The sequence below is a fragment of the Stegostoma tigrinum genome, chromosome 11 (assembly GCF_030684315.1).
Source record: "Stegostoma tigrinum isolate sSteTig4 chromosome 11, sSteTig4.hap1, whole genome shotgun sequence".
NCBI lineage: Eukaryota > Metazoa > Chordata > Chondrichthyes > Orectolobiformes > Stegostomatidae > Stegostoma > Stegostoma tigrinum.
The window spans coordinates 29,013,777-29,040,992 of NC_081364.1; the positions used below are offsets into that span (position 1 = coordinate 29,013,777).

Here is a 27,216-nt window from a genome sequence, read left to right on the forward strand (position 1 = left end):
CCATTTATTCCTACTATTTTTTTCCTGTGTAATTCAATATCTCAATAATTCAATATCTCAATAACATACAATCCAGGTTCTTCAGGTCACTGATTTTCACACAAACAAAATCAAATGTTGCAAAGATGCAGTCTGTCCCCAGCCCAGGTCTCAGACAGGAAATATTTTCCCCTCTAAAAGGTGTTAAACGAAAGATGGATGCTGATTGATGAGTTCACTTTAGGAGAAGGCATCTGCTTACAAAATAAATAAATGTCTAGTTTCTCCTGAGTTGAGTGAATAACTTAGTTACAGCTACTGCAATTGCCAAGTTAATGAGATTATGATCACTGGGACCGTCTCTATAATTTGGTGTCAAATGGAGAAAAGCATTTTTTGATTAGCTCAGAATTCCCACCTGACAAGCCTATGTGGCTTGATCTTTAGGAGGACAAGAGGGGTCCCAAGAACTTTGTGAGGTGATGCCCAATGTTCACAATAATAATGGGAACTCTGCGTGGACTGATAGTCTCATGAGGTATTAACAATGTCAGGATTTAGAAGTTGACGTACTTTAAAATGCCTACTGAATTACAAGACAGAATGGATTTGGGGTAGATAGGATAAGCTAATTAACATTTCTATCTTGATTGTCGGCCCACGTACAATTCACTTTGCCATGGAATTGGGCTTGGAGAGCTGAAGAGTCAATAGAACACCACTGAATTATTGGGCGACTAGAATTTCACTGAACATCACAAATCCAAGTCTATCTGGAAGAATTTGAGAGGGAGTGAGAAGACCGGACAGGAGCAAAGGCAGCTGGTCTTGCACCTCAAGCAGGGAAAATGTGGATCCTATTGATCATCACTCAGAACGCAGGTGGGAACCCTTGCACAGATTAAGTAAACTGAGTTCATAAAGACTTGAGTGCATTGTCTTGAGGATAAGTTGGTGGGGTTGGACTTGCTTCCGCTGGAGTTTAGGAGAGTGAGAAGTGACTTGATTGAAATATATAAAAGATCCTGAAGTCTTGACAAAGTGAATATGGAAAGATGTTTCTTCTTGTGGGTCAGTCTCGAACTAGGTGGTGTTGTTCCAAAATTAGGGTTGATCCTGTCAGGACAGAGGTGAAGAGCATTATTTTTCCCCGCTCTGAAGGTTGAGAAACTTTGGAACTTTCTGCCTCAAGTCAGTGGAGGTAGAGACTTTTTTTAAAAATGACAGAGGTAGACAGATTCTTGTTAGGTGAGGGAACCAAAGACTGTCTGAGGTAAAGGCAAATGTGGAATTTGAAGCACAAACAGATCAGGCAAAATTTCACCGAATAGTAAAGCAGACTATTCTACCCCTATTTTGTACGTTCGTATGTTTGTGCAAAAGTAGACTAGAATATTTATTTAGCTTGATGAGAAAGGAGAAATCCCCAGCACAATGTTCACATTGCAAGTCAGTTCTAAAATCAGGAATGACCTAGTTGGGAAAACAGAAAGGAAGCAGTCCATTGCAAGCAAAATAATAGCTTTAAGCTGTTTACAGAAGAATGAAATGTCCACTTTATGACCAGGCCTAAGCATAACTGTGGTCAAGGATTGTTGGCTCTATTCAAAATTACATGGACAAATTTTCTGTTATTAGAGGAAAAGGCTGCTTACTAAATAATGTTCATAAATATTGCATTTGATTAGTTTGTTTAGATGAAAGTCTTAGACATTGAAATCTTGCATGATCCTTCCTGTCAGTTACTTCAAGTTCAAATATCTTTTTAAAAGTTATCAGTCTTTACAGAAATTCTAACATAATTGTATATTAAAAGAATTATTATACTTAACACCAAAGGTTTATTATACCCCTTCTGTTTTTAAGGTAGTTCAACTCCAAATTAAGGTGCCCAAATATAGTTACAAATTCCCAATACAATTCCTGAAAAGGAAACAGAACAAATGAAAAACCTTGTGTACTTAACCAAAATTAAGAACATAATCTTTACCTTGTTGCAAACATGGCTCTCAAGGACGAGAAAGTAGCAGCATCTTCTTTTAAAGCCTTGAGTTCATTACGCAGCTTCAATATGGTCTCGGTGACCATAGCTTTCTCGATCTCATATTTACTTTTTAGATTTGTAAGGGCTACCTCAGCAGTCTAAAGGATAAATACAACTTTATGAAAGTCATGCAAAAATATTAATTATTAAATTAAAAATGCAATGTAGAACTATGACTAAACTATTTACATTAATGGCAATAATTAAATTTGAGCTGCTAAAAGCAATGTAAAAATTGTGACAATGAACACAATTTCCATTACACGTAGATTTGGGATGAAGGCTACATTATTTCAAGTGCACTTGAAAATAAGTTGGTGGACATTAATAGCTCACTGATTAAAGGTAAGGCTACCTCATAATTTGAAATGTTTCCTACCTGCTTGTTCGCTTTGAGTACTGTCCTCAGTGTTGCTATTTGCTCTCTCTTGGTACTTAATAAGGACTTCAGTTTCAAGATCTCATCCATAAATACTTCTTTGTCTTTGTCTGCCACTGGCCCAAGTTCAGGTGATGCAGGACGTTGTTTGGATAGTTCTGTTGATCTATCAACTGCTTTTTGAAGGTGCTTGATTTGGTCTCGAATGACAGCAATCAGGTTATAAATGTTCATTGGCTCTTTACGTGGATCACTGGAGTAAGACATTGGGGAGGGTAAAGGTGAACCAGATGATGATACAGTCTCTCCGTTACCATTTTCAATTTTTCCCATCTCTCCTGGAAAAAGTCCCTTTGTCAGCAGAACTGGTGATCTTCTTTCTTTGCCTTCTGGACTACTACGAACACCTTTGCCTTCCTTGAAGTAATCCAGAATCACCCGGTTGGGTGTCTCATTGTTGCACATACAAACATGGTTGTACAGATTTGCCAATTCTTCACTGAAAGTGACCAGTTCATCTTGAGCAACAGTCAAGCTACCTTGGGTTCCTTCAGCTACCTCACTCACTTTCTTCAGTTCCTTTTCGAGGCAGATTACCTGGTCCCGGTCCTGTTTATTAGTTTTTTCCAGTAATGCAAGTTTTTCTGTCAATACTTGAATTTCACTTTCATTTCTTGCCTTCTCTTTCTCATATTTGTTCTCATTGTCAGTGTACTTGGTCTTTAGACTTTTCAGTTCTTCCTTCAGTTCATTTACATCAGCTATTGCTACCTTGTACTTGCACTCCAGAATCTCAGGTCCATTTATGTCTACCTCATAGTAATCTCCATCTTCATGACTGTCTCGCTCTTTCTCATTATCAAGTGAAGTTTGTCGTTCTTTGCTAGCCTGCAGTTTCTTCATAGCACTGACATGCTCGGTGAGTCTGCTAACTTTTTCGTGCTGTTCTGACAAAGCACCTCTTGCATGTTCCAACTGCTTTTGGGATTCTTGCAGAGTAGCGAGTAAGGTGGTCTTCTCCCTTTCCACCTAAAATGCACAGCAGTAATAAAAGTTATGAAAAAAAAGAGCATTTATATCAGACTTATCACATCTCCAGGGCATCCCAAAGCACTTTACAACCTGAAATAATTTGCAGTGTGGTATAAGAAAATATGACCATCGAGTTATGCACACCACTATCCTATAATAGCAATGAAATAATGATCGGAAAAATTGTATTTCAGTGAAGCTGTTAATAGATTAATGTTAACTGAAATGCTAGGGATCTCAGGCAAACCATTTACTAATTTCATCCATAAATAAGGCATATTGAAAAAGAATTATTTACAAAATTGTACAATTAGGCTCGTGGGAAGTGGTCAGAAAACAGAACTATAAAGCAGACTATTCAATGCATGTCCTAATTGCCAAAACTACCTCTAGTCTAAAGTACTCATATTCCTACTTTGGTGGAAATCTATTATCAAGCACACTTGTATGTAGCTATGGATTTTGAGGGCTGAAATTTTATTTCCAGGTCCCAAGTCTGCCATCACAATGAACTGAGTTGGAAACCCATAAATACCTGCAGTAATACCCAGAGGAAAACTGTGTAGGTAGCAGGTATTTAATTATCAGTTTATGCAAGTCTGGCCGATTCTGAATAACAGAGTGGTCCCAGGAACTGGAAGGTTAAAGGGAGAAGGCCAGCACAAATAGAATATCAGTCTCAATATCAGAGGTAGGAGCTGTTACAATAGATAGGAGATGTTAATGTGACCTCCATTTCAAGTTGCCAGCCACAAATTAGAAAGCAAGACACTCAAGATGGCTGGGTCTAGAAAGTTAGGGCCTTTAGGCATTGAAAGCAAAGCTCTCCATAGTAATAAACACTGCAGCAACAGTCGCTGATTTTTACAGTGGCAACTGCAGGTTCTGTTGACAATTCTAGCTGCATTGCAAACTGAGAGGCTTCATAATGGTCTCCTGACACGATTGATAGCCTGTCCTCTGAACTAAAAGTATAGTCATGGTCAGGAAATTACTCTTGAGCCATCTGATGGCTTAACTACCCACCAAGTTTAGATCGATGGCTGTGTTCAAGGCCTAACAACTCTCCAAAATTATGTGCAGTTAGGACCACATGAGACTTGGGAGTGTGAAAATGCAACTTCACTTTCCTCCTCAGCCATATTAAATTTATGCATCATTAAATGATAAATCTCAGGGGGAAACAAAAATTGTGCTTGCTTCAATAGATTATTCAGGTAAGCAGTTTTCTTTTTGTTAAAAGACATTTGCTTTAAAAGTACAGCAGTAACCCAATATCCAAAACTTCAGTATTTTGTTGCATTATTTTAGTTATATGATGCAACTTGATCAATAAAGAAAGCTTCTATTATTGGAGAGGTTTTCAATTCTTACGATATACTTAAAATAGGATTAAGACTGCCTCTTGAACTGCATGCAAGTTTTTACTGCACCAAACTTTGAACAATGGTTTAGAATCTTTCAAGCCAGGTATAGCCTAAATGCAGCAGCTTTAAAATTTGAAACAGAACAGATTCTACATAGATAGGGTCTATAAGGTGTTTCAACAAACATTTATATCTAATGTTACTGCATTAATTCATCATGGTATCTGTATTGGTCCCCAGCCCCAGAGGAGGTAATGGTCTACAGATATTGTCACGAGACTATTAATTCAGAAACTCAGCTAATGTTCTGGGGATCCGGGTTCAAATCCTGCCATAGCAGATGGGATTAAATTAAAATTTGGTTTCAATTAATAAAAATATCTGGAATTAAGAATCTATTGATCACCATGAAACTATAGCCGATTGTTGGAAAAACTCACCTGGTTCACGAAAGTCCTTCAGGGAAGGAAATCTACCATCCTCGCCTGATCTGGCCTAAGTGATTCCTGATCCACACCAATTTGGCTGACTCTCAGCTGCCTTCTGAAATGGCCTAGCAAGCCACTCAGCTCAAAGGCAGCTAGCAACAGGCCAGAAATGCTGGCCAGCCAGCGTTGCCTGTTGTCCCACATGTGAATAAAAATAGTGCAATAATCTCAGCCTGCTATAATACTGTTTATTTATGAATTTAAAGCAAATGGTTAAACTGAGTTCTCATTTAATATATGAAAATGTTTATGCCAATTATTGTTAAGGCTACACACAATTTTAAAACTCAACATTACTATGCATCTTGAAAATAAAACTATGCTAAATAGCACTTCTGATTAACAAAGTTGAAGGTAGCGTTAAGTTACTTCTTAGCATCCTTACAAAAAGGACAGAAGTATATAGCATGATATTGCACCACCTGCTGGATATTATGGCCTACTTTTTAAAAGGGCACCACAACATCCTCCTTCAGATCATTTAAATCTAGACGATTTCTACCTAGATCTTAGATTTCACAATATTAGTTATTATCATCGGGTGTTTGTCCTGAAAACTAGCAAGTTCACATAAGAAATGGCAAGGAATCAGTGGGGACATCATCCAGATCATTTCTTTAATTATATAAATGAATCACTTGCTCAAGGACATAATGTGCAAAAACTTCACCATACTGCATTCTCAGTAGAAAAATCTCAAAGTCAAAAATAAAGGAGAGACGGGAGAACAATATAAATTAAATTATTATACTGTTAATTCAATGATAATTGTATTAACTGTGTTTTTAATGACTATTTAAGAAATATTGCAATACTCTGTGCAGCAAATACTTCTACATGCACTTTAGGAATGTTGTTTTCAAAACAACTGAAACAAACTGGCACAAATTATCTCAAAGAAAATGTATATAACTTGATCAATTTAAGGGTTGAATGTTTCAGAAAAGCCTTTTTGTCCAAGTGCATAATTTTACTTTTCATTAAGTTTTATTCGAGCAAAAAGAACTATATAAATCCAATGGTATCTTTTGAACATATGAATTAGAAGCAGGAAGAGGCCATTCAGGCCTGTGTGCTTGCTCCATCATTCAATCAGATCATGGCTAGTCTGATTGCTCCACCTTCCCATCTATCTCCAATTGGCTTTCATTCCCTAGTTTATCAAGTATCCACTTACTCCTGTCGTAAAGATTGCACTTCCACTGTCTTTTGAGAAAGAGTTCTAAATTCAGAGAAAACACTTCTTAAATGTTTTAAATCTGCAACCTCTTACTTCGAAAGTAGTTTGTTAATTCTAGATTTTCCCACAACAGAAAGCATACTTCGCACACCCACCGAGAAACACACCAATCCTTCAAGGTCATTGGGACAAAATCCAGTAACTCCATACCTAAGAACACTGTGGGTGCACATACATCTCAAAGACTGCAGCGGTTAAAGGAGCAGCTCACCACCACACTTCTCCAAGGCAATTAGTGATGTATGATAAATGGTGGCCTAGTTAATGATATTCACATCACACGAATGAATGCTAGAGAACAGTCAAGACTCCTCAGGACCTTGTGTTTCAATCAAGTCAACACTTACTCTAAACTGCAGTAGATACAAACCTACAAGCATGACCTTCTAAACTTTGCTCAAAAGACAACTTGCCCAATTCAGATATTAGTCTGGTTTGAAGCAATTCAGAGACTCACTGATGTCCTCGTCACGTTGCTTGGCTGCTCCGAGATTCTGTGCCCAGTTCCAGTGCCATTCTTGTCAATCAGAAAAGGGCCCTTAGGTTGACCATGCTTATTCGTTAGTCAATCTGTCTACGCTACTATGTGACTCCTTACACTACAAGCTCTTATTTTCCACGATAACCTCAGATGAGGCACATATCAAATGCTTTCTGGAAATCCAAACACTGATCAGAGGCCTCTGAGGCACAGTGGTAGTGCCCTACCTGAGCCAGGAGACCCAGGTTCAAGGGCCAGAAATTTGATAACATCTCTGAATAAGTTAATTAGAAAATATCCCAACATATTGATCAAATGCCCTGTAAAAACAGTTTACTTCCTCAAAAATAATCCGATGGGGCAGTTAAATATAATCCAAATTCCTCACAACAGTGTTGACTCTATCTGAAGCCTTGAATTTGTATAACTGTCCTACTATAACATCTTTACTAACAGCTTCTAACATCTTCCTCATGACAGAGTTAAGTTTCCTGCTTTGTCTCCTTTTGCATCAGCAAGTTGCATTCGTTATTTTCCAATGTAATGGAACTTTACCCGAATCTAGGGAATTTTGGAAAATTAACAGCAATGCATAAATGATCTCACTAGTCACTTATTTTCACACCCTAAGATAAAGTCAGTCAGGACTCAGGGCACTTGTTTGCCAGCAGCTCCAAATGTTGCTTAAAGCACACAGTTCGCCTGTAGAAAACGGTTGAAAAGGAAACAGGAAACTAACACAATGTTCACTTCAAGTCTGCTCTGTACATCAGTCATTTTGTTTTTACATAAATTATCAGTGAGACCATCCAACATCAACCATGGAATAACTATTTTCTTGCCTTATTTTCCTAAATTGTTCAAAGTATGACATAATAATTACAAATATAAAATAAGTTATAACACTAAATCTGATGAAATGATCATAAAGTGATACATAGGAAGAAGTTCATAAAACTGCCAAACTCAGCATGTAACAATTTAAAAAAACACACACCTGCATCAGCTGCTGTTTCAGTTTTTGAATTTCAGAAATATTCAGTTCACTTAGCAAATCGGACACCAAACTTGGTGCTGGCTTAAAGACATCATTTTTCTTAGGAGTGGGGAGCTTATTATCACCATTCATTTTGCTGAGGCTGTTGTTTTCATAACCATTAACCATTTCATCATTGTTCGGCTCATTGCCATCATCGCTAAATTTCAGTCCATCCAGAGATATATTCAATTGACTAGTATACATTGAATCATTGATATTCATATAGTGAGATAATTCTTTCCGCATATTGTTCTTCTGCTCACGCTCATTCTTCAACGTCTCCAGGGATTCTTCAAGTTGGCGTTCTGCTATTTCTTTCAGTCTGATGGCATCTTCTAATTGGCTATTCAGGAATTCTGTATCTTCCTCAAGTCTTTTAATTTCATGTTTAAGACCTTCAAATTCAACCTGCATTGTAACAATATAGCAAAGTAACAATCTTAAATTTCAGTGCACATTCTATGTTCACTAGTAATCAAATTTATGGTTGAAGTGAGCTCTCAGAAACTCTATCCATAAATACGTCAGTGTTAATCTGCACAACTTGGGGTAAAGGAATATGCAAATTCAAATACCTTTCATTTGTTTGAATAACTGGTTATTTCAAATTTGAAAAATCATGAATTATGAATACAAGAACAAATGCACCTAGAAAGTTTCTCCATTCCTGTAACAGCGAAGAACTTTTGAAATTATTGCTTTTTTAACATATATTTTCTAATGCTATGGTCAGGCACTGTATAAGATGTGCCTTATTGTGAAGTAACATGTTCTCATTTCATGACTTGTGTAATTGAAGCAGTACTGTGCAATGTCAACATTGGACAAAGATGCATACTTCTGGTCTAGCATAAGAATAATTCCTACTTTTCAGAAGTTAAATTTTTAAGGACCATATGAAGTACAGTTTTAGTCTAAGGCAATGCTCTGCTGATAAATACTGCATGAGTTTAATATGACTTCACTTTGATTACCGTAAACATTAAAGGAAGGAGGGGGAATTCGGGCCATTCTGAGCTTTGAACTGTTAAGCAGGAATGCTGCTATTAATGCCTATTTTCCTGATCAAAAGAAATGTGATGTTGCCAGTAGTGCCATGTTGGCTCGTTCCAAGGTCAAAACAAGTTATAGCTTCATTTTTCCTTACTCTCTATCTTTACCTTTCAATGCATCTATGCTGTTCACCCAAACTACTCGCTGCAGTAGCTTTTACCACTTTTTCATGAAGAACTCTCTAAGAGTACTGAATTTATTACCAACTAATTTTTAATTAAAAAATCCCATGCCTTTTCTGGCTAATAGCCCTCAAGAAGATGAGCTGCCTTCTTGAACAGAGCTGATGTGATGTAGGTCCACACACAGAACTGCTAGGAAGGATGTTCCAGCATTTTGAGCCAGCAGTAAAGGAACAGCAATATGATGTCAGGATGGTGGGAGGCTTTGAGAGGGGTTCAAATTTATACAGTTAAGCAAAGACCCTTCAGCCCATCACGTCTGCACTGACAATAACTATCACTAAAGGCATGCTGATCCCAATTTCCTGCACTTGTCCCATATGCTTGTATGTTATGGCAGTTCATCTTCATCTAAATTTTTTTTTAAAAGGTTTAAGATTTATACTACCTCTACTAATTTTCCTGGCAGTGTGTTCCAGATTCCCACCACCCACAGGGTGGAAATGTTTTTTCTCAATTCTCCTCCAAATAACTGCTCCTTTCCCTAAAACAATGCCCCTTTGTGATTAACAGCTCAACCAACGGGAAAAGCTGCTCCCTCTAACTATCCATACCACTCCATCTTAGAAACCTCAATCAAGTTTCCACCACTCCCCTCTCTCCTTAAAGCTCAACTGCTCCAACCCAGGGAACTCCATGCTGACCGTCTTCAATACCTCCTCTAATGCAATCACATCCTTCTTATAGTGAGATGATCAGAACTACACACAGTACTCCAGGTTGTGGCCCAAGCAAAGCTCAGAACAACTCCAATATTACCTCCTTGCTCTTATACTCTGTGCCACAACTGATGAAGGCAAATGTCCCATGTGCCTTAACTGTTTTATTCACTTGCTCTGATGACTTCAGGGATCTGTGAAATGACTATCCCAAGACCCCGCTGGTCCTCTAAGCTACCCAGTGACTTGCCTTCATTAAATACACCCTCATTTTGTTTTTTCTTCCAAAGTGCATCATCTCACAATTTTTAGGGTTAAATACAATCTACCACTGATCTACCCATCTGACCAACCCCTCTACATCTTCCTGTAACCTTCAACAGTCTTTGTCATTACTAACCACTCTACAATCTTGGAGGCATCTGCAAACTTCCTTAACATTCCCTTCCACATTTTCATCTAAATAATTTCTACATATAAAAACAGCTCAACCTATGGGAACAGCTGCTCCCTCTAACTATAAGGGTCCTCGTGGTATCCCTCTGGGTACAAGTCTCCAGTTACCAGAACAGCCTTCTACTACTACCCTTTGTGTCCAATTACTAAGCCAGTTTCTGATCCATCTTACCAAGTTTCCCTCAATTCCAAGTGCTTTAATCTTCTCTGCTTCCTGGGTAGGACCTTGTCAAAAGCTTTGCTAAAATCCATATCAACCACATTAACTGAACTTACCTCACCCACACATGAGCACATTTTTGGAAAATTCTAAAAATTTCTTACACATAACCTCAGTTCAACAAAGCCAAGATGCCTATCCCTAATTAAGACATGTTTTTCAAAGTGGGTGTTAATTCTCTCATTCAGTATTCTCTCTAACAGCTTCCCTACCACTGACATGAGACTCACTGTTCTGTAATTTCCTAGTTTATCTCCACTACTTTTCCTAAAAATGGAACTGTATTAAACTGTCCTCTAGTACTCTCACACTTCCCCTGTGGAGAAGGAGGAATTAAAATTTGAGTCAGAGCCCCTGCAATTTCCTGCCTTGCCTCTCAGAGCAGCCAGAGATGCAATTCATCCAAGCCAGAGATTTTTTCTGTTTTTAAGTCCATCACAGCCTCCAAAACCACCCTATTTCCTATGTCAAACTGTGCAAGTTCCTCACTGTCCTGACTCCTAAATTTCCTATCTATGGCTCATTTTCCAAATTGGAGAGAAGTATTCATTGATCTTCCTTGCAATATCCTGTGGCTTCACACATGGACTGCTCCCGTGGCCTCTAAGGGGCCCTACTCTTCCCCTGGTTAACCGCTTCCCTTTCATTTATTTATAAAATATCTTGGGGTTCTCCCTAATCCTGTTCGCAAGTCCTTTTGCATGCCCTATTTTTGCCCTTCTTAATAGCTTTCTTACATTCTCTCTTGAACTTCCTATATTCTCTAGAGCCACAGCTGAATTGCTCCCTTTGGACTGGCTAAAAACTTTTCTCTTCTTCCTCATCCACTCCTGAATTGACATATTGCTCCTACATTTCCCCCAAAGGGTACATGTTGGACCTATACCCTCCCTTTTCTGAATGTCCCCACGGCTCTGCTGTAGACTTACCTGCAAGGTGTTGTTCCCAGTTAACTTACACCAGATCCTACCTTATTTTAATAAAATGTGCCTTCTCCCAATCCAAAGCTGTCTTTTGCAATCCATCTTTCTCCTTGTCTGTACTCTGTTGTGGTTGCTATCACTGAAATGTTCCCCCACTATGATGTTGAACATTTGTCTGGCTTTGTTCACTAGAACCTGATCCAGCACTGTGCCTCCCTTTGTTGGTCCTTCTATATATTGATACAAAAAAATTCCCCGAATACATTTTAAGAAATCCACCCACCCTAAACTTTTAATGCTATGACTACCCCAATTCATCTTGGGCAAGTTGAAACCCCCTAGTATAATTACCCAAGTATTACTCATACATACTTCTGAACAGGCTACACATTCGCCACTGACTCTTGGGGGGGCCTATGATACTTTCCCAGTAATGGTGACAGCCCCCTTAACATTCCTAAGTCTCTCTACAAAGCCTGGTTTGAAGACGCTTCTAAGCTATCATCTCTTCATACCGCAGTAACTGATTTCATAATTAATAGTCCTACTCCATCACCTTTTTTTTAAAAAAACACCCTCCTCTGACTTGCCTAAAGATCCTATACCTCAGAATGTTGAACTGTCAGTCCTCTCCTGCCCTCAACTATGTTTCTGTGATGGCAACAAGGTCCACTCCCATGTGCTAATCCACACTTTTAATTCATCAGGCTTACCTATTACACTCTTAGCATTAATGAAAAGAACACCTAGCTTTGCCTTACTCTCTTGGCAGACTCAATAGCTGAACTCACTATGACTTGCTTCCTTTGCTGTTAGCATGATGTGTCTCTATTTCATCAATATTCTGTGCCGACTCTCCTTGCCTGACTAATTTAAACTCCTCCCAACATCATGAGCAAACCTACCTGCAAGGATGTTGGCTCCAGTGTGGTTCAGGTGCAAACTGTCCCATTTGTAACTTCCATAAAAACCCAGTGACCCAGGAATCCAAAACCCTTTCTCTTGCACCAGATCTCGAACTGTACATTCATCTGTTCTATTTTCTTATTTCTATACTCACTAGCACACCACACCAATCCAATCCAATCCAATCCAATCCAGAGGTTAGAACTATGGAGGTCCTGCTTTTTAATCTACTACTTAGCTGCCTGAATTCTTAACACATGACCTAATTTCTCATTTTGCCCGTTGCTACTAATATGCACCACAACGCCCTCTCAGGATGCTCCACAGCTGCTCAGTGACATTTCCGACCCTGGCACCAGGGAGGCAACGCAGCATCCTGGAGTAGCATCACAATATTCTGGGAAGGAGATGATTGTCTAATTTAATCAATAGGCTTCTTTATGCTTTGCACGACACCAACCAGTGAAGAGATTTCTCCAATTTCCTGTTTTACCCAGTCTCCCTAATACCACATTTCACGATTCACGAACTATTGACTTGATAGAGTGTAGTACTCTTAGGCAAAAAAGCTAAATTTGAGTTATGTTCTAACCAAGACTCTAATAAGGAGCTTAGGGGGCTCTGGCAGAACCCAAACTGAACAGGTTGCTTATAGTCTCTAGTTCTGGTTCTCCACCAGTTCTCCACTTCAACAGTTCTTCCACTATCCTGACGGGCCACTATCAAGTCACTTAGCTTCCTGTTTTCCAGGGGTCCAAATCTGATCAGTATTTTAAGATGAAGTTCTAATATAATTCTTGTGACTTTTGTTTGTATCTTTTCCAAAGTAAAACTCAGAAGGCATAGAAGGGAGGATTTTATAACTCACCTGGTTTTGTTTAAGTACAGAGACTTGTTTCTGAAGAGAGATGTTTTCATCTTCAAGCTCAGAGTAATCTTGCAAAAGCCTTGCTTCACGGAATTTATATTCTTTAATATCATCACGTAGGCGATTCCTCTGGAGCTCCACGACTTGACTGCTCTAGAGAGCAAAAAGAAAATTTCAAACTTTATACAATCTCAAAATCCAGACAAACTGCTAAGTAACCATTACCACCAAAACATTTGTCATCACAAAGCCAGATTAAAGGTTCAATGACATAATTTTTCAGTTTATGTTTAAAACTTAATCATTTTAATCAGTGAATCACCATCTCACTAACTAGGTATGAATCAATCTGAAGATTGAAAAGTTCATGGCTCATACAATATCCAATGAAAGTTACCTTGGTTTTTACTTAGATAATACAGTTCTATCTTGCTCCATGACAAATAAGTTTAACATTAGTAACTATTCTGTGCTGCAGAATGGCACATTAATGTTTGTTTGCTATAGCGATTCATTACTTATGAAAGCACTCAAAAACCCAATAATTATATACTGTATCATTTCCATGTTCAGAAAACAGATGAACAAAAAATTCATAAATAAGACTTAGATTATAGCTAGTTGAGCTCCAGTGGTGCTACTTCAGAGCTGAGATTAGAAGTGAGATAAGGTGTGGTGTAGAAATCAGTGTAAATTACTCCCTAGTAATAACCATGCAAGTAATAATGTATTAATAGTCTCATGGTGAGCAGACATTAGATCCCAAAATGCAGACACAAAGAATATGCCTTTTCTTTCAAGATACACATGTAATACATCTACAAAACAACTTATGAGCACATAGCCAATTCATACAAAAATGTCAAAGCTTAAAACAAATAAACGTTAATGCTATTTCACAGAAGATATAAATATATACTGGATTCCTGACAAAAACTCAAAAATACTGTTTCTAGTTTATTTCTTTTATGATTTAGATATGCAAAAGGCCAATTACAGACTCAAGTACTTGCAAAGAGTATATTTCTACTTCTGTTCAGAGGCAATAGTAGTAAGTTGGTCTAGTATAGCTGCTTTCATCTTTTTAAAATTGAGGCACTAAAGTGTGGAAATTAATCTCAATGGTTCTAAATAATAATTTTAAATTAGAAAACTAGAGAGGATACCAAACCAATAAGTGGCAGATTGGGCTTTCATGTTGGGAAAATTGAAGCTAGAAGAAATAGCCCTTGCAAGCAAGGGGTCACTGGAACAGAGGTAGATTGTAATCAGATTCTAGATGTTGACTGGTCGTCCAAGGGGATGTGGGCACCACTCGCTGGCCAGCATTTATTGCCTGTCCCTAGTTGCCCTGGAGAAGACAGTAGTGAGATATCTTACTGAACTGCTGCAGTCCACCTAGTGTGGGACGACCCAGGACATCATTAGGGAGGGATTATCAGGATTTTGATCCAGTGATCAGGATGGCTAGTGGCTTGGAGGGGAACTTGCAAACAGTAGTATGTATCTGCTGCCTTTGTCCTTCTAAATAAAAGGGATTCTGGATTTGGAAGGTGCTACCTGAGGATCATTGACAAATTACTACAATACATCTTCTACATAGTATACACTGCTCTTCCTGAACAATGGTGATGGAGGGAGTGGATGCTTATGATGTGGTGACAATCAAGAAGCTGCTTTGTCCTGGATGGTGTCAAGTCTCTTGATTGCTGTTGGATCTGTACACATCCAGGCAAGTGGGGAGTATTCGATCACACCCAAGACCTGCACTTTGGAGGTGGTAGGCAGGCTTTGGGCAGTCAGGAAGTAAGTTAGTCACTACGTATTCCTGGCTTTTGACTTGTTCTTGGAGCCACTGTATTTATATGGCAAATTCAATTGAGTTTCTGGTCAATAGTAGGCCCCATGATGCTGATAGTGGGCATTCAGTGATATTAGTGTCATTGACAGTCAAGAGGCAGTGCTTAGATAGCCTGTTATTAGTGACAGTCATTGCCTGGCGCTTGTTTGGTGAGAATGTTACTTAACACTTGTCACGTCAAGCCTGGATATTGTCCAGGTCTTGTTGCATTTGAACACAAACTGCTTCAGTATCTGAGAACTGGGGAATGGTTGTGAACACTGTGCAGTCATCAACAATAATCCTCACTTCTGACGTTATGATGATGTTGCTTAAGAAGGCTGAACCTAGAAATATCCCCGAGGAACTCCTGCAGAGATTTCACTGAGCTGAGTTACAGCATCCAAACCATCATCACTGTGCAAGATATAAGACCAACCAGTGGAGAGTTTGCCCCCCTACCATTCCCAAATTGCCATAGTTTCCACTTTTGGTAGGGATCTTTGATACAACTCACACAAATACATCCCTGACGTCAGAGATTGTTACACTCACCTCACCCCTTTTGTTCATGTTTGAATCAAAGCTGTAATGTGATCAGGAGCTGAGTGGCACTGGCAGAACCCAAACTGGCTATCAGTGAGCAGGTGTTGTTTGATAGCTCTGTTGATGATATATTCCATCACTTTACAGATAATCAAATGTAGACTGACAGAGCGGTACTTAGCCCCGGTGTATTTGTCCTGCTGTATGTTGAAGGACATATATAGTCAATTTTCCACATTGTCAGGTAGCTGCTAATGTTCAACTATACTGGAACAGCTTGGCTAGGGTTGTAGCAGGTTCTGTGGCACAAATCTTCAGTACTATCGCCTGAACTTTGTTAGGGCCCACTGTCTTGGCAATATTCAATCCCTCCAAATGTTGCTTGACATCACATGGAGTGAATCAAATTGGCTGGAGACTGGTATCTGATGCTAGGACCACTGGGAGGATGCCAAGATGGATCATCCATTTGGGACTTCCTGGCTGAGGATTGTTTGGGTTCTTTCATTCTGGAGGACAGGGATATTTGTGGAGCTTTCTCCTCCAGTAAAAGTATCCATCAGAATTTAATGACTGAATGTGGTATAACTGCAAAGATTAGATCTGATCTGTTGGCTGTGGAATTGCCGAGGTCCATCTATCACTGCTGCTTATGCTGTTTGGCATGCAAGTTGACCAGTTTGGTAGTTTCACCAGGTTGATACCTCATTTGCAGATATGCAGATTGCTACTTCTGCTATGCCCCCCTGCACACTCCATTAAACAAGGGTTATCCCCTGGCTTGATAGTAATGTTTGAGTGAGGGATATGCCACGCCTTTAGGTTTCAGATTTTGTTGGAGCATGATTTGCTCTGTTGATGGCCCACTGTGCCTCATGGACACTCGGTCATCAGTTCCTAAATCTGATCAAGGACTGTCTGATTTAACACGGTGATAGTGCCAGATGACACAACGAGCAGGATAAACAATGCAAAGGCGGGACTTTGTCTTCACAAAGACCGTGCAGTGGTCACTCTTACCGACATTGTCATGGACAGATGCATGTGCAGCACGGAGGCTGGGGAGATTGAGATCAAGTACATTTTTCCCTCTTATTGGTCTTCCTCAGCACCAACCACGAGTACATTTTGCACCCTTGCCACCCTCAGTGCCTCCTTGAAGTATTGTTCAACATGGAAAAGTAGTAATTCATCAGCAAAGGGAGGATAGCACATGGCAAACAGCAAGAAGTTTCTTTATCCCATGTTTAATCTAATACCATGAGACTTCATGGGATTCCTTTGGCTCAGGAAGGGTACCTACATATGAGACTCTCTATCAAATGAACATAAATGAGTACAAGACTGATGATTTTTTTAAAAAAAAACTGATTTCAGAGTAGCTATTAACACGCTTTGGATTGTTTAGCAACTAATGTCCAATGAAAATCACAAAAATATTTTTTTAATTTGTAAGTGCAAGCATGATATGAGCTATATGTATTCTGCCTGGTATGAACAACCAAAAAGAACAAACGACTTGATTCAGCCAATTGGTTTAGAAAAGAACTCCCCCATCCCAGTTTCTTTTGGTTGGAGGGTTGTAGCCAGGTGTTTAAATGGAAGTAAGGAGACTTGAATCAAAAGTTCGGTGTAGGCACATTTGACCAGCTTTTGCAATAGGTTTTCAACTGACTGCACGGATTAACAATACACACCAAAGCTGAAGAATCAAATACTGGATTGTGAATTTGTTCTTCCCATTATCACTTTTTCTCATTTAATTTATTTCACACTCATATCTGTACTCATCGTAAACTTATCCTAGATGAACCACAAGTTGCCTAAGCATAAAACATAAAATGGTGCAAAATCTAATGGCCAAGTTTAAAAAAAAGACACCTTTTAATGTCTCATTACTGCAACTGTGGTAATAAATTAGAACAAAATGAATCAAATAGGAATGGCCTCCTTCTCTGCTGTCATTCTTTAATTCTATAAAAATAGAAAAGCCAATAATGTCCTTCATCACTTTTGTCAAGTCTGTCTCCAAAATCAAAGCAACCACATTACAACATTTTGTATTATAACATGAATTTCAAGAAATCTAAATTTAAATTCCAGCCTCCTCCAAGAAAATCTGATATGGTTAACCGAAGACTGGCTTGGCTGAAAAAGAAATCTTTTATATGACCTACTTAGATATGGCTCCTCCTTTTTCTGTAAATTTAATGTCAAAAGCTATAATAAAACAAAATGTGAATGTCATTTTCAGCACAGCAGATATTTTTAAAAATTCCCATTCACACCAAAAATGATCCACACTCTAAGGTCTTACCATAACTGCTCTAATATCTACTGGGCTTATAAAAAGTTAGCTGGTAGCATTCAGCCATCATTTTGAGGTGCTTTGTCCAACAGGAGAAACAATCGAATTAAAAGAAATTTCGCAGAAAAGAATGAGAATCTGTTATATGGACAAGACATTGTTTTGAATATACTTACAAATTTTAGTTTTCATTTGATTGCCAAGAATTCCTTGTTTACAATTTTATACTCCAGCAGAAAGGAGAGAATGAGTCATGTGAACAGTCTGAAGTTTTAAACTTTTGCAGTTGTATACAGTTGGAATTCAGAAATTGAAAGACAATTCAGTTACAGACAGCTAATAAGTCTTTGCAGTAACAGATGTAACAAATTACCGTGACACATAGCTAGACGCCATACACAATTTTTTACCCAATTTTTTAAAAGAAATAAGAAACTGAAAGCTCTTGGAGTTTTTCATCAAAATACTGACTTATAAACAAGTTGCGAGGGTTACAGCGTAATTACACACATCTACAATCGCTTAGAAATGCTTATCATGTAATCCATTTTGAATCATGCTCTCTGTTGGGTGGTGGGAATAGCAGTTGATTATCCACAATAAAAGCAGTTTCTCCACTGCTAATATGCCATTTTGAAACACGTATTTTGAATTTACAGTGCTTAGCACACAAAATGAAAGGAATTGTACTCTGAGCAGTGGAATGATGTGCAAAGGTAGGGTTTCCAAGACAAGAATTCTCACAGGAAAGGGAGTCAATTGGTTAATCAATAATTATTCTATGGTTTTTGGATAAAATACTGAAATATAGAAATTTTGTTTTTTAAAAAAGTTCTGTAGTTACATCGCTTATAAAAAAATCAATAAATTCAATTAAAGGAAAAGAAACAATTGATTCAGCTTTCTAGCTCAATGTTAAGTAGTAAAGTTTATTAGATTCAAAGGCTTAAGCTAGCAGAGAGTGGTCATGCAAAAAGAAATTAGTTTAATTATAATCAGGATTAATTGATTGCTTATTTGAAGGACAATAAGGATTGCAAGGAAATGAAGTCTTTCAATTATGGACATATCGCTCCTGGACACGACTGTGATTCAAGGTGAACACATCTGCAATAAATATTTACAGCTTGAGCAGCTTTAGCTTAGAGTTTATCAGCTGGAGGCCAAATTACAGACACTGTGCCTTTACCATTGCCACTGTAACTTTACAGTGTCACGTCATTCCGGGAGGCCTTCACGCCAGGTAGAATTGGGTCTTGTGTTTTGGTCACTGCTCAGGGAAAGGAAGGTGCAACTGTGATTAGGAAAAGGAGGATGTGATTTTAAGCAAGGAAGGATAGGGGAGCCAGAGGGCATAACGGCAGAACTTCAGCCTTTTCAAATTATTAAACAAAGTAAAGGTTCTTTTAGCTTGTTTCGACAAGAGTGAGGGATTCAAGGTTCACAAACCGACCGTGGCACCATGGTAGAGGTAGCCATTCAAGTTGGAGGAGCAAGGAGGAATGTACTGCTTCTAGGGGGAACGGTATAGTGAGGTAAATTGACACTGTTCTCTGCAGCAAACAGCAGGACATTTCAAAAGGATTGAAAGCTATGACAAAGTGGAGGGGTGACTACAATTATGCTATTTGCACAATAGAGAGGGTTGACCTAAGCTTGGAAAACAAGCATGTAGAAGCAGTTTGGGAAGAGAGGAGAAACAGTCAAGGCGAGAAGTCACTTGCAGGTGTGTTGTCTCAGCCCCCTTCACAATAACAACACAGTATGATGAAATATAAACTTAGAGAATGGGAGTTTGTCACGAAGGTATGATGATATTCACATGGGATTTTAATCTACATGGAGATCAGAAAAATCAAATTTGCAAAAGTACCTTAGATGAGGATTTCATAGGATGTTTGAGATTGCTTCTTAAAACAGCAAGGTCTGGAGCCAGAGAAGAGGCTATACTAGACAAGATGTTGTGCAATGAAGTGAGATTAATATGTAATTTCACAGTACAGGTGCATATAGATAGCAACAACCACAGTATCATTGAAGTTTACACTGAGTTTGAGGGAAAGCAAAGTGGATCTGAGACTAGAAATGGCTGGAGAAACTCAGCAGGTCCAGCAACATCTGTGGGAGGAAAGCAGAGTAAACGATTCAAAAACAGTCCACCAGGAAGAAGAGTCAGAGACAATGGGAACTGCAGATGCTGGAGAATTCCAAGATAATAAAATGTGAGGCTGGATGAACACAGCAGGCCAAGCAGCATCTCAGGAGCACAAAAGCTGACGTTTCGGGCCTAGACCCTTCATCAGAGGGTTCATCAAGAGTCACCTGACTTAACATTAAAGTCTGGTAACTCTTCTCCCTGATGGACTGTTTTTGAATAGCTCACTCTGCTTTCTTCCCACAGATGTTACCAGACCAGCTGAGTTTCTCCAGCAAATTTAACTTTTTTTTCAGATATGAAGCATCCACAGCTCTTTGTTTTACTTTGGATCTATGCCTTGTATGTTAAACTTAAATCAGAACAATTATGAGAGTGAGAAAGCAGAACTAGGTAAAGTGAACTGGCAAATTATTTTAAAAGGAGTGGCCATTAGATATGCAGTGACAGACATTTAAGTAGATTCTTCAGAAGTCACAAAATAGATGCAATCCAACAAGAAATAAAAATCATAAACAGAGGATTTAATAGTGTAGTCAATAGGAATCATTAAATAAAAAGTAAAAGCATGTAACTATGCAACATGGAACACAAGTCAGAAGATTAAACAGAGTATAAAAAATTCAAAGATTGACTAGCAAGCCGAATAGGAAGAACAAAATAGAGCAGGAGAGAAAGTTAACTTAGAAAATAAGCATATGCATTTGTACAGATATTTGGAAAAGTCAACGTGACTCAGCACCGCTGCTTCACAGCGCCGGGGACGCGGGTTTGATTCCACCCTTGGCTGAATGTCCGTGTGGAATGTGCACATTCTGCATCGGTTTCCTCTGGGTGCTCCGGCTTCCTGCTGTAGTCCAAAGATGTGCAAGCTATGTGGATTGATCATGCTAATTTGCCAACAATGTTCAGGAATCTGCAGGATAGATGGATTAGCCATGGGAATTACAGGGTCAGGGCAAGAGTATGGGATACTCTTCAGAGGGTCAACCATTTTGCCCATCAAGTTCACATCGTAGGGATTCCTTGTATTCTGTAGAGATTCTATATCATCCTACTTAAGGTAATATTAGTACAGCCACATTTGAAGTGCTGTATGCAATTCTGGTCACCCTGTTATAGAAAAAAATGTTATTAAACTAGAATTATAAGAATGTTCTGAAGACTGGAATGTTAGAGTTATAACGAGGGGCTAGATAGGTCGGACCTTTTTACCCTTGGAGTGTAGGAAGCTGAGGGGGTGACCTTATAGAAGTTTGTAAAATCATATGTAGTATAGATAAGGTGAATAGCCAAGGCCTTTTCCCCAAGGTAGGGAAGTCCAAAGCTAGATGGCATTGGTTCAAAGTGAAAGGGGCAACAGTTAGGCCTAACAACCTGGTTCTATACTGTACACCTGTATGACTCTGTGTAACTCTGGTCTTATAGAAACTGAGCATGGGGAGTTAAAAAAATAGAAAGTAAGGAGACGGCAGATTAGATTGAACAGGTAAGTGGGACTAACTTAGTTTGGAAATTTGATCAGCATGGTTGTGTTGAACTAAGGGTCTGTTTCCATGCTGTATGACTAAGACTCTATAAACCTTGGTATTTTGCATCAAACTTCACAATAGTGGGTAGAAGTAACAACCTAAAAATAGCTGTAAAATCAGGAAATGGTAGGGAGGAACAAACTTGAAAAAATTATAATCAGGAAAATAGTACTGGGCAAACCGTTGGAGCTACGAGCTAAGAAGGTTCTGGTTCCTGATGGTCTTCATCCTTGGTTTTTAAGTATGGTAGCCAGTGAGATCGCTGATATTTTGCATTTAAATTCCCAAAATATCCTAGATCCAGGAAAGGTTCCATCATTTTGGAAAATAATACATATAAACTTACTTAGTTAAAACAGAACAGAGGCAGGAAGTAGGGGTCTGGGTGGGATGCTGAGAGCCGGTGTGAATTTGATGGGCCAAATGGCCTGCTTCCACACCACGGATTCCATAAATGACCGGTGTGCAAATACAAAAACTAAATCAAATGTTATTACTTCGTGCAAGGGGAATTAAATACAGAAGTAGGTGAGTTGTGCTTCAGTTATACAGGCACTGGCAAGACCACATGTACAGTAATCCTTTCTTTAAGAGAGGACGCAAATGCTTTGGAAGAAGTTCAGAGAAAGTTAACTTGACAAATACCTGGAACAGGTATACTTCCTTACAAGGTAAGGTTGAACAGGTTAGGCTTGTATCTGCTGCAATTTAAAAGTAAAAGTTGACTTGATCAGAATATTCTTGATAGTGTGGTTGGGAAAGCATGTTTCCACTTGTGGAAGCATTTCAAATGAGTGGGCCACTGTTTTAAAATAGGGGGCTGCCCATTTAAGACAAGAGGTGATAAAATTCTCTTTCTCATTAGTTTCAAGAGTCTTTGGAACTCCTGCTCAAAAAGACATTGAAAGAGAGTGTTTCATTATTTTTAAGGCACAAATACACAGGTTCTGGATATCAGGCTGAAAGTTTATCAGACATAGGCAGGAATCTGGAGTCATCATATCAGCCACGATCGTCTTTAATAATGAAGTAGGTTTTAGGGGCCATGTGTCCTACAGCTGCTCTTAATTCATACATTTGTAAGAAATCAGTATTTCTGCTCACAGAATGTCACCATTACTCAGCCAACCTTTCAAGATACATGTTATTGTAACCAGAGAGCTCTGATTCTGGTACTGCAATGCGATTTATGGCTATGATATTATAAACTTCCTCAAGTGCAAATTTGTTAGTATAGTATAATTTGTTAAAATAGTAATGGATATATGGGATTGTGCCAGAGGTAAGTGGCTTGTTTAGATGACTATCAGAATTTGGATTGACAAAGGTTTAGATTCATATAATTTTAGACCTTATTTGTTAGAGTATAAAGCTGAATTGTGAAGGGATATCCTTAGAAATTCTCAGATCTGAAACATTTGCTGTTTCTCTCTCCACAGATGCTCCACAATTAAGTATTTATCGCATTTCCTGTTTTTATTTCAGATTTCCAGTGTCTGCAGTCTTAGTTTGTCATTCTCAAGCTGAAGCTCATGGTTAACTGATATGTTTCAAAATGTTTTATTTCACAGCATGTTTTCAAGAAGTCAGCTGTTGAATTTGGCTAAATGTAAAAAAAATTGAAATAGGTAAAGAAAAATTGTTTAACAAGTTGACAGAATAACTAAATTGCAAAATAGGCTCTTTTTTTCATTTCCAATCATTACTATTTACCATCATCTATATGCATTTAGAAGCAAAAGGACTTGTTAGCAATAGACAACATGGTTCTGTACAGGGAGGTCATGTCTCACTAACTTGGTTGAGTTTTTGAGGAGGTGATAAAGATGATTGACAAGTATAAAGCAGCTAGTATTCTCTATGTGGACTTCAGTAAAGCCTTTGACAAGGTCCCTCATGGCAGACTGATACAAAAAGTGAAATCACATGGTATCAGGGGTGAGCTAGCAAGATGGTCTCAGAACTAGCTTAGACATATGAGATAGACGGTAGCGATAGATGGGCTACTTGTCAGAATGGAGGGCTGTGACTAGTGCATTCCATAGAGAACAGTGCTGGGACCTCTGTTGTTTGTGGTCTACATAAATGATTTGGAGGGAAATGTAGCCAGTCTAATTAGTAAGATTGCAGACTTAAGGATATGTGATGAAGATTAAGATTGAAGGAGTTGCGGATAGTGAGGAGGACTGTCAGAGGATACACGGGACATAGATCAGTTGGAGGCATGGGCAGAAAAATGGCAGATAGAATTTAATCTGGACAAATTTGAGGTGATGCATTTTGGAAGGTCAAGCAGAGGTGGAAATTAGAGAGTCAACTGCAGAACCCTTAGCAGTGTTGCTATGTAGAGAGATCTGGGTGTTCAGGTCCACAAATCACTGAAGGTGGCAGCACAGGTAGATAAGGTAGTTTTTTTAAAAAAGGCCAATGGCATGTTTGCCTTCATTGGAAGGAGCATTGAGTAGAAGGATAGGCAAATTATGTTGCAGCTTTATAGAACTTTAGTTAAGCCACACTCGGAATTTTGCCTACAGTTCTCATCACTACACTGCCACAAGGATGTGAATGCCTTGGAGAGGGTACAGAGGGTTTTAGCTATGGAGAAAGGCTGGATAGAATGGGTTTGATTTCACTGGAATGCAGGGTCACTGTGGGGTGACCTAACAGAAGTTTAAAAGATTGTGAATAGCATGAATAGGAGTAGGAAGTGTGATGCAACTTTTGCTGGGGGGGGGGGGGGGGGGGGGGTGTCAAAGTGGTCACTTGCTAGGGGACACAGGTACAGGGTGGGGACGGGGTGCAGTTTAAGGAGGAGATGTGTGTAAAACTTGCCTTGCACAATGGGTATCAGAGATAATGGGAACTGCAGATGCTGGAGATTCCAAGATAATAAAATGTGAGGCTGGATGAACACAGCAGGCCAAGCAGCATCTCAGGAGCACAAAAGCTGACGTTTCGGGCCTAGACCCTTCATCAGAGAGGGGGATGGGGGGAGGGAACTGGAATAAATAGGGAGAGAGGGGGAGGCGGACCGAAGATGGAGAGCAAAGAAGATAGGTGGAGAGGGTGTAGGTGGGGAGGTAGGGAGGGGATAGGTCAGTCCAGGGAAGACGGACAGGTCAAGGAGGTGGGATGAGGTTAGTAGGTAGCTGGGGGTGCGGCTGGGGGTGGGAGGAAGGGATGGGTGAGAGGAAGAACCGGTTAGGGAGGCAGAGACAGGTTGGACTGGTTTTGGGATGCAGTGGGTGGGGGGGAAGAGCTGGGCTGGTTGTGTGGTGCAGTGGGGGGAGGGGATGAACTGGGCTGGTTTAGGGATGCAGTGGGGGAAGGGGAGATTTTGAAACTGGTGAAGTCCACATTGATACCATATGGCTGCAGGGTTCCCAGGCGGAATATGAGTTGCCGGTGATTGAGAACGCCCTTGACCGCGTCTCCCGCATTTCCCGCGACACATCCCTCACACCCCGCCCCCGCCACAACCGCCCCAAGAGGATCCCCCTCGTTCTCACACACCACCCTACCAACCTCCGGATACAACGCATTATCCTCCGACACTTCCGCCATTTACAATCCGACCCCACCACCCAAGACATTTTTCCATCCCCACCCCTGTCTGCTTTCCGGAGAGACCACTCTCTCCGTGACTCCCTTGTTCGCTCCACACTGCCCTCCAACCCCACCACACCCGGCACCTTCCCCTGCAACCGCAGGAAATGCTACACTTGTCCCCACACCTCCTCCCTCACCCCCATCCCAGGCCCCAAGATGACATTCCACATTAAGCAGAGGTTCACCTGCACATCTGCCAATGTGGTATACTGCATCCACTGTACCCGGTGCGGCTTTCTCTACATTGGGGAAACCAAGCGGAGGCTTGGGGACCGCTTTGCAGAACACCTCCGCTCAGTTCGCAACAAACAACTGCACCTCCCAGTCGCAAACCATTTCCACTCCCCCTCCCATTCTCTTGATGACATGTCCATCATGGGCCTCCTGCACTGCCACAATGATGCCACCCGAAGGTTGCAGGAACAGCAACTCATATTCCGCCTGGGAACCCTGCAGCCATATGGTATCAATGTGGACTTCACCAGTTTCAAAATCTCCCCTTCCCCCACTGCATCCCTCAACCAGCCCAGTTCATCCCCTCCCCCCACTGCACCACACAACCAGCCCAGCTCTTCCCCCCCACCCACTGCATCCCAAAACCAGTCCAACCTGTCTCTGCCTCCCTAACCGGTTCTTCCTCTCACCCATCCCTTCCTCCCACCCCCAGCCGCACCCCCAGCTACCTACTAACCTCATCCCACCTCCTTGACCTGTCCGTCTTCCCTGGACTGACCTATCCCCTCCCTACCTCCCCACCTACACCCTCTCCACCTATCTTCTTTGCTCTCCATCTTCGGTCCGCCTCCCCCTCTCTCCCTATTTATTCCAGTTCCCTCCCCCCATCCCCCTCTCTGATGAAGGGTCTAGGCCCGAAACGTCAGCTTTTGTGCTCCTGAGATGCTGCTTGGCCTGCTGTGTTCATCCAGCCTCACATTTTATTATCTTGCACAATGGGTAGTGAGTGCTACCAGAGGTGGTGGTGGTGGAAGCAGACACTGGAGCAGCATTCAAAACACAGACGGATGAATACATGAATAGGAGGAGAACTCAGGGATACAGATCCTGTAACTGAAGACAGTTTTAGTAAGGAAGGGCCTGTTCCTATGCTGCATTTTTCTTTGTTCTTTATCATAACTGCCTGATGCAATTTCAAACAGGACTTCAATTCAGAAACTTTAACAGGTTTAGGAGCATGCAGTCACAAGCATGTTGGTTTTCCAAATTGCCGGTAACATTGCAACAGTTTTCAGTCAATACTTAAGTAGTTAATGGTTGCTCCAAAATAAATTCTGTCAAATATATGTCCGTCAGTCAGTGTAAGATAGTTCAAAACCCAATCAAAGCAGTCTTTCCACCATACAGGAAATGGCTAATTGAGGATTGCTTAAGAAAATGGGGAAGAGTGGCCAACAGGCTTGGTAATAAAGGATACCAGGGAAAATAAAAAGCTGCTTTTCCATCAAGTCAAAGTAATTAAAATAATCAAACATCCAGCAAATCAAATCAAACATGAGAAATTACAGTATAATTCAACATCACATATCAATGAACTGAAGAGATCTAACACAACCAAACATTTGGTTTGCGGACCTATTTCAAGAAGGTGATTTTGTTTTGCTGCTGTTGGAACAGAAAAACAACTGTGCACACACCACCACAAGATCTTATATGAGGTATCCCAAATCCTGCTATTAAATTTTTTTGGCAGCCATTCACCTTTGTCTAGTACATCCAAACACATTGTTAGTGCATCTTATTGTTTTCAATTTCTATCAAATAACCACAAATGACCAAATTAAATAGATTATAGAAACGATCAGTAGCATCTTTAAACAGGAGAGCTCAAAAGGACAGATTTGTGGAGGAAATTCTAGAACTAATGGCGCAGCCTCAAGTGGACATCAAGCACT

The 27,216-nt window shown here is 40.0% G+C and overlaps 1 protein-coding gene across 2 annotated transcripts in view; it reads right to left on the reverse strand.

The window, feature by feature from the left end:
• LOC125460276 (protein bicaudal D homolog 2-like) overlaps positions 1–27,216 on the reverse strand; it is a 91,108-nt gene that overhangs the window by 23,128 nt on the left and 40,764 nt on the right. For both annotated transcript variants that reach the window (XM_048547550.2, XM_048547549.2), the window contains exons 3-6: positions 13,317–13,469; positions 8,008–8,457; positions 2,403–3,431; positions 1,970–2,121 (exon numbers count right to left, since the gene is read on the reverse strand). In XM_048547550.2, coding sequence (XP_048403507.1) covers positions 1,970–2,121; positions 2,403–3,431; positions 8,008–8,457; positions 13,317–13,469 — 1,784 coding nt within the window. The remainder of the gene's footprint in view (positions 1–1,969; positions 2,122–2,402; positions 3,432–8,007; positions 8,458–13,316; positions 13,470–27,216) is intronic.